Source organism: Gobius niger (assembly GCF_951799975.1).
Source record: "Gobius niger genome assembly, chromosome: 13".
NCBI classification, from domain to species: domain Eukaryota; kingdom Metazoa; phylum Chordata; class Actinopteri; order Gobiiformes; family Gobiidae; genus Gobius; species Gobius niger.
The window spans coordinates 19593755-19601674 of NC_136864.1; the positions used below are offsets into that span (position 1 = coordinate 19593755).

Sequence of the window (7920 nt, forward strand, 5' to 3'; positions counted from 1 at the left end):
CAGGATGGGGCATTCATTCATCACCAAGCAACACAGCCTGTCAGCCAACAACGTCACACTTTGTCATTAACTTTCCAAGAAAAATACCTATGTGAGAAGCGCACATGCACACAATTCAAGCGAAATTTTATTTTAAGGCAAACTTAGAAGTCCTACCGCTATCTGCTCAAAATGTACTCGAAGACTTTCCAAAAGGTCTGAAGAATATGCCCCCATGCGTACACTGTGAGGCTCAGTAACACACGGAGTCTTGAACAGGCTCTGTTTCTGAAGCATCAATAATGTACAATGAAACGCTGGACGTCTGGGCCCAAAATGGCAGCTTACAGGTGTTCTGTTGCTAAGCGATCCCCGTAAACTAACTAGTAGCCACAGGTATTTTTTAACACGTTGGTCATTCAGTACATGTTATTATCATACTATTAGGCCTTTTTTTATATGTGTGTGCGCGCGCCGATTTTGGATAGCTTATTTTGCGTAAAATATTTACTCAAGACAGAGCATCCTACTTTAGTAGCTTTCCCACGTGGTACTTTTGTAATATACTTGCGCGTAAAGTTATAATAAAGTACGCGAGTAAAAAAAATGTTAGTGTTCCACAGTGAGTGCGGCAGAAGCTTCATGTTGACACACAAACGATGTAGTTTGTGTTTCATGTACTTTAGTCTTCAGGAGAATTCTACTTGCATTATTTTTCGGGCATTTCCTGTAGAAATACTTGGATTTTTACATAACTTCATGTTTTGTTTGTCATTATTCATTAATCAGACTTTTATGCAGTTTTATGCAGTTTAACAGTTACTCAGTTCTCACAGTACCCAAGTAGCAATTTCCCCTGATACTTGTTTACTCCTACTTGAGTAGCTAATTATGTGCTACTTTTTACTTTTGAGTAAAATTATTTGTGAACTGAAGTCAAGGTACGTCATCTTTGTTCTGTTCAAATGCCATTGGTCAAGGACCTTGTTGTGGGCGTGGCTATCTTTGAATATCCCCTTCTGATTGGTCACAGGAGAAAAACACAAAATGCCAGTAGTGAGTACGATCTGACGGGCTTTTTCCACACTTTTATCAAAGTAAACTTTAAGTTTTATAAAGACATGAAAGGGCGATGTAGATTACCGTTTTGTCTTTAACCCTCCGATGTTTGCTTTTTAATTACTCGATCGTTAATCGTGGCTTACAAAGGAAGGGAAAAGATCACCATTGTTCAAACTGGATCGACCAACGTAAGTTTAGCAGCGAGCTAACCGCTAAGTTAGCTTTGCATTAGGGGTTGGGTGAATTTTAAGACATTTTGTGATTCTGCATTGCATTACATTTTTACGATTGTATGTTTCATTAACACAATTTGGCGTGTGACCACTTGGATTTTTTTTTCTGTACATGTATATAATGTTTCCCCTTTGGTATGAAGCAACAGGTCTTTGCTTTGGTCAGCAGTCTTCAGACTGTGTGGAAATAAAACCAGACATGATGAATTGTATAAGTGACGTGCAAGTTTATTATTAAAACTAATGAGCTTTTTTTGTTATTTTTTTATGTACAGTTTAAATAATTTGCTGGTGTGTATGACCTTATTTCTTGACCATATGTTTATATTTCCAAAAACACTAATCTTTGTCTTTTTTGTTTGACAGATTCCCTGTCCGTGTGTGGAGAAATTACAGGTTTGTAAAATGCTGAGTTGTCTCACATTGTACCTTCTTTTGCTTTGGTTTATGCTTTTGCTTACTCATGTTTGGTGCTTTGGTGAGTCTTACTTCTGTTTTTAGCTCTTACCATAAGAGGTTGTAATGTTTGTGCATCAATGGGTTCAAAGCTCAAAGAAAATTGATACATGTCGGTGTTTTCAGTGAAATCATTGTCTATTTTAGACTAGCTGTTGTATTATCCATTGTATCTCTGTGCCTCCTGTGTGTTCATTTGCATCAGCGCTTTCTTAAATGGGTGGACCATGACACAACACATCCAGTAGCCATACAGTGGTGGGCAAAAATACTATGTAATGACTGAAATGCCCATTAAACTTGGTGTTTTTTCTTGTCTCTAATAACATAGTTCTTACTCAAGGACAAACATGTTATTAAATCTTGAATACATTTTTATTGTTGTTATTTGCAAATTATTAGGTCAACTTAGGTTTGGTTAAATGCTATCTATGTAGTGTGAATATGTGGAAAAGTGGGTGTAACTTGTGAAAACGTAGAGTAATGGAAAACAGCTTGTGCTTGACCTTACAAGGCATGACAGCTTTTTTTCTTGTCAGTTTCATGGCATAAGTTGGTGCTTTTATTTTCTAGTGCCTTTTCTGCACACTTGGAGATCTTTCAAGATTTTGATTTTTCTTTATTCCTGAATAAATCATAACTTTTGGGCACTTTTGCTTCCCCTGAGCCTAAAGTTTTCTAGCATCTACTGCTTGCGTAGTTTGCAGTGCGCTGTAATCTTTCCTACGCTTGCTCACCTTGTTTTAATTAGGACTTGTAAATGCAGATCCTCAAACCTTTAGTGAGTCACCGTATTAGACAGTATGACCCCATCCATTAAATCCCGCCTTGCTCCCCTCACTTCCTGCTCCATTTGTGCACGCTGCTGTTTGGTTGGTGTTGCCATGGCATCATGTGGCCAGAAAGGAAAGAGGCTTCACATCCAGCATCTTGTGTTCTCTTCACAGAGCCTGCTGACAGGAGATTGAGGCCGTGACGCAAAACACACACTATATGAATGCGGCCTGTGGAGTGCTGCTCAGAAATCTGCGGCTGTGTAAACAACTATGTCTTCCTTTTGCTTCGTCCACATTTGACATGGGCCAATCACGCATAGTGCTTTTTTCAATGAGACTGGTTTCGGCCAACTTCATGTGCTAACTTTTTTACCCAATTTAAAAAAAAAATTCAAACGCAATAATTGTTTACGGAACGAAGCTGGGATTTTCTCTCATATTATGCACTTCAATGGATACCAGTGTCGGCACAGTTTTAAGCATGCGACCCGAGGAGCAATCCTTCCACATTCGCTACAGGTAGGACCTTCTCGAGTCTCAACTCATCTGCTGTGACTTTTTGTTTTTAGTTTTTTTTGTTGTTGTGCTTTACTGTGCTAGTGTGAAAATTGTAGAATTACAGTCCTCTGTTTTACAAATTATTTGTTGTTCTCTACAGGAGCAAAAATTCTATTGTTTAAGTGTAAGTTGGCCACAGTTGAGTTGTCAAAGTGGAATTAGGCATGTCTTTACCTATCCAGGTAAAAAAAAAAAAAGAAGCTTCATCAACAGGTGCTGAATGTTAAACTGAGTGGGTCACTTTACCTTACTTCAATATTTACGAAGCTCTGAAAAATTAATCAACGACCCCTTTGTTGATGGCCTCACGTGTCATAGTAGAGCAGCTGTTCTCTGAGGAAAGTATTTTCAGATGTTTTTTCAGTGTGAACTGGTTTTATTTCACTGTGTCAATAAAGCCACCTAATCATCTTCAGCTTTTATCTCAGGTGACCAGGTCAGAAGAGAGCCACAGAGAAAGACAAGCTGATTAGTCGTTAAAATGCTGAATCAGCTGTTTCCTTTGCTGTCTGGTGCGCAAAGCTAATCCCAGTATTATAAGCATGTGCGATCCATATTTATTATTCTGACGTCAAAAGAGTGATAGTATTATTGACACTATTGACAATATTTACTCAACTTGTTTGTGGAAAACTGACCTATCATAAGAGAAAGCGATTGACTGGATGTTTATTGTAAAGAAGTCACTGTTGGATGCCTCTCAATTGTGCAGTCAGCTGCTGCCCTTGTTGTAAAGCTCAGAAAAACAGCAGGTACGCTAGTATTACCTCTGCGACTGTATTATAAATGCCTTATGTGCCCATTGCTTATTATAATTTAGGATTTAGAAATAGCCATTAAGCTGCTTTTGCTGTTATATTTAGCGCATCTTGGTAGGCTTTGTTCTCAAATTGTAATAACATGGAATGATTGGGTATGCCACTGTCATTTGTTCCTTTGTTCTTTTAGTAGTCTTATTTTAGCACGTGGAGTATGACTTTAGGAACTTAGTACTGCATTGACATAAGATGTAAACAAGACAGCACTTGCATTGTTCCTCTATTTTTTGAAAAACAGTTTTCTCAGTTGTTGTCCCCACTTCTATCCATTCTATTTTTATGAATTTGTTAACTTAAGTTTTCACTCTTTCACTATCGGCCAGAGCGCCATTTCTTGGAGTTTGGTAAAAAGGATGTGAGACCACCCATAATAAACAGCCCATGAAAACCCATTGTTCTTTCACTGTTGGCGGAAGGAAATACCTAAACAACATTGCCTGTTTGAGGGCTTTCACCTTGAAAAACAGTGTGTTCAGTTAGTGTAGTTTGGGTTCACTTTTCAGCAAGTTTGAACTGAAGATTGTCTCCCGTATGCCATTTTATTTAACCTATGAGCTTTGTATAGAGCAGCAGATGCTTAGCTTTACAGCTGAAGAACCTGTCTTGTGTGCTGTAGGATGGAGGTTTCCTGCCTGGAGCTGGCGTTGGAGGGTGAGCGGCTGTGTAAAGTGGGCGACTACAGAGCAGGAGTCTCATTCTTTGAAGCTGCCATTCAGGTTGGTACCGAGGACCTACAGGTGCTCAGTGCCATCTACAGCCAGTTGGGAAATGCCTACTTCCATCTGCACGACTATGGTAAAGCCCTGGAGTTTCACCGCCACGATCTCACACTGACTAGGTAGGACATAGAGAAATCCCCCTGAAAGGTTATTGAGTGACAACACTTTTGATGCTAGTCCTTTTGTGCCACCAATAGAACAATTGGTGACCTTATTGGAGAAGCCAAAGCCAGTGGAAACCTTGGAAACACTCTGAAGGTGCTGGGACGCTTTGATGAGGCTGTAGTCTGTTGTCAGAGGCACTTGGACATAGCAAGGGACATTAATGACAAGGTGAGACAGTGTGCAACTACAATATAATTTATGTAAATATTGAACATAAAGCGTTGACTAAAAATTTGTATTTTTTTTGTTAGGTTGGGCAAGCAAGAGCTCTGTATAACTTTGGTAATGTATACCACGCCAAAGGCAAAAGTATCTGCTGGAGTGGAGCTGAACCTGGAGATTTTCCCGAAGAGGTTATGGCAGCTCTTGGGAAAGCAGCAGACTATTATGAGTAAGTGTTTAAAAAGAATCCCAACTTTATAATGCTCTGACATCATTAAATGTCCTTATACCTGTGCTCTTCTAGGGGCAACTTGGCCATAGTGAAAGAGCTTGGGGATCGGGCTGCTCAGGGTCGAACGTATGGAAATCTTGGGAACACATACTACCTGTTGGGGAACTTCCGCAAAGCTGTTTTTTCTCATGAACAGGTTTTTTTTTTACCTTTGCTTTATATATATATATATATATATATATATTGATATACAGTATAATAATCAGACTTTTTGCTTTTAGCGTTTACTCATAGCAAAAGAGTTTGGAGATCGTTCAGCTGAGAGACGTGCTTACTGCAACTTGGGGAATGCCTATATATTCTTGGGTGAATTTGAAGTGGCAGCTGAAAATTATAAGTAAGCCTCCTAACTGTTTCAGGACTATTAGAGTTGTCTGGTTCTGCAGTTGACCGATTTGTGTCTCCATGATTTAGGCGTACTCTGCAGCTGGCCAGGCAGCTGAAGGACCGCGCGGTGGAGGCTCAGGCCTGTTACAGTCTGGGAAACACGTACACACTTCTGCAGGACTACGAGAGGGCTATAGATTACCACCTCAAACATCTTATCATCGCTCAGGACCTAAACGACAGGTGAGCGCTCTAACTTGGAAGATTCTACGTGGTTAGTTTATGCGCATGGCTCATAATTTTGTGCTGTTGAAGGATTGGAGAGGGCCGCGCGTGCTGGAGCCTGGGAAATGCTCACACTGCGCTGGGAAACCATGACCAGGCCATGCACTTTGCAGAGAAGCACCTGGAGATCTGCAGAGAGGTAAGCAAGACATGGAAGATTATAAAAGTAATATCAATTATGGGGTGAAACAATACTCATCATACACAACTCTGTTCTCAAGACTGGGGACAGAAGTGGGGAATTGACGGCTCGTATGAACGTCTCTGACCTGCAAACGGTCCTAGGTCTCAGCTACAGCACTAATAACTCCACTCTCTCCGACAACAAGGATGCTGATCACAACGCACGTGGTAATGACTTGAACCAAGGCATAAAGGATCTTAGTAGTAGTAGCAGAGGTAATAATCATGTCATATGTCACTGCTATAGGAGCCAGGCCCAGATTGAGCCGAAGACACAGCATGGAGAACTTGGAACTGATGCCCCTCACCCCTGATAAGCCAAATGTAAAGAACATCCTCGAATGCGTCATACTGTGTTTAAAAAAAGATGAACATTATTCTCAATGGCCATGTTTTCTGTTAAAGGCTCAGAAGTGGAATAGTGATATCTTGACAAAGCAGTCCAAACCATCGTTGGTGAAAGGCTCCTCCAAATTGTTCTTTGTAAATCGGCTCCGAGGGAAAAAGTACAAATCCGGCAGCTCTAGTAAAGTTCTTCAAGACACTAGCAACACCCTGGACACAAGTCAGGCCAATGCGCAGGGACCACAGAAGGTACGAGACACTGCATGACTCAGATAGTGACTATTTAATAATGGTCTGTTTTCTAAACTTTTGTTTTTATTTCCCTTTTGTGCGCCGTAGCGTCCGAGCCCTGAGGTGTTGGGAGATGAGGGTTTCTTTGATTTGCTCAGCCGGTTTCAGAGTAACCGCATGGACGACCAGCGCTGCTCCATACAGGATAAGGGCAGCAGGTTATCACTGAGCAGCAGCCAAGACTCCCTTCCCCGAATCATGAGAAAATGTAATTATACCTTCAGATATGTGATCTGATCATATCTGATCAAGTAAACCATCACACGCCTGTAACATTGTATTTTCACTGTCATTTGTAGCTGTGTCCGAGTCTGTAAATGTGTCCCGAGCACAAGGCCGGCGGCTGGAGGAGTCTGCAGCTCCTGGAGGTAGTCTGCCAGGCTTGAGGCTGAATCAAAACGGCAGCACCGCAGTGCTTAGCCACCTCATGGCTAACGCAGACAATGCTGAACCCGATGAAGACTTTTTTGACATGCTCGTCAAGTGCCAGGTAAATCTTGTTAGTCTTTGTGTTATTAAATGTTAAGTATTAAACCTACACTAATTTGTCTCCGTCAGGGCTCTCGTTTGGATGACCAGCGTTGTGCCCTGCCCACTCCTCAGGTCCGTGGGCCCACTGTGCCAGATGAGGACTTTTTCAGCCTCATTATGCGTTCTCAGGCTAAACGCATGGATGAACAACGTGTAACGCTGCCATTGACAACAAACTCTCAAAGACCAAGCTCCAACTAAACTCGAATCTAAAGCACTACATGAACAAAAGGTGTTGGTGGACTGCATTATCTGGATGATTTTCAAGACCAGAATAAAATCTCTGGAGACTTAACCTTATGGACGAAACAAAGCACTGACATCATTGTCAAATTACTGTATGAAATAAGTATTTGTTTTGCATAAAATGCAGAAAGAATTTCAGGATTTCAGGGAAATGTGTGGTCCAGTTTTCACTTTCATTTTACCCTTTTGTCTCTTTGTACATTTTGTATATTTTCTATTTGTTATGCATCTGTTCACTGCCGTCCAACCACACGGATGTGGTTACACTCACAGTAGCGTCAGAGAGCAACAGAGTTAATGCACTCTAATGTAGCTTATTGTTGTGTGCTTGTGTGGTTCGTTTTGAAAAGTTTTCTAAAGCTATTTTATCTGTTTGGTAAAGAATGAACTGATCATTTGTACAAACCATACCCTTTTGTACTGAATAATTACTAATATCAGAGGAATAAAACCTCCTATATTTGGGTAAAGAGTTGTCTTTTCAATATATAT

General features: G+C 40.7%; 1 protein-coding gene across 2 annotated transcripts; it reads left to right on the forward strand.

Annotated features, from left to right (window-relative positions):
- Nucleotides 1–1042: 1042 nt before the first annotated feature.
- On the forward strand, nt 1043–7898 carry gpsm2 (G protein signaling modulator 2). Of its 2 annotated transcripts, XM_079568626.1 has the most exons (15): nt 1043–1229; nt 1641–1670; nt 4499–4720; nt 4799–4934; nt 5018–5157; nt 5233–5356; nt 5442–5557; nt 5635–5790; nt 5863–5971; nt 6054–6183; nt 6263–6339; nt 6421–6609; nt 6700–6859; nt 6951–7141; nt 7210–7898. In XM_079568626.1, the coding sequence occupies exons 3-15, from the start codon at nt 4500–4502 to the stop codon at nt 7381–7383; spliced, it is 1923 nt and encodes a 640-aa protein (XP_079424752.1). In that variant the 5' UTR covers nt 1043–1229; nt 1641–1670; nt 4499; the 3' UTR covers nt 7384–7898. The 2 variants fall into 2 exon arrangements, with proteins under 2 accessions (XP_079424752.1, XP_079424751.1); XM_079568625.1 differs by lacking the exons at nt 1043–1229; nt 1641–1670 and adding an exon at nt 2842–3025.
- The last annotated feature ends 22 nt before the right edge of the window (nt 7899–7920 follow it).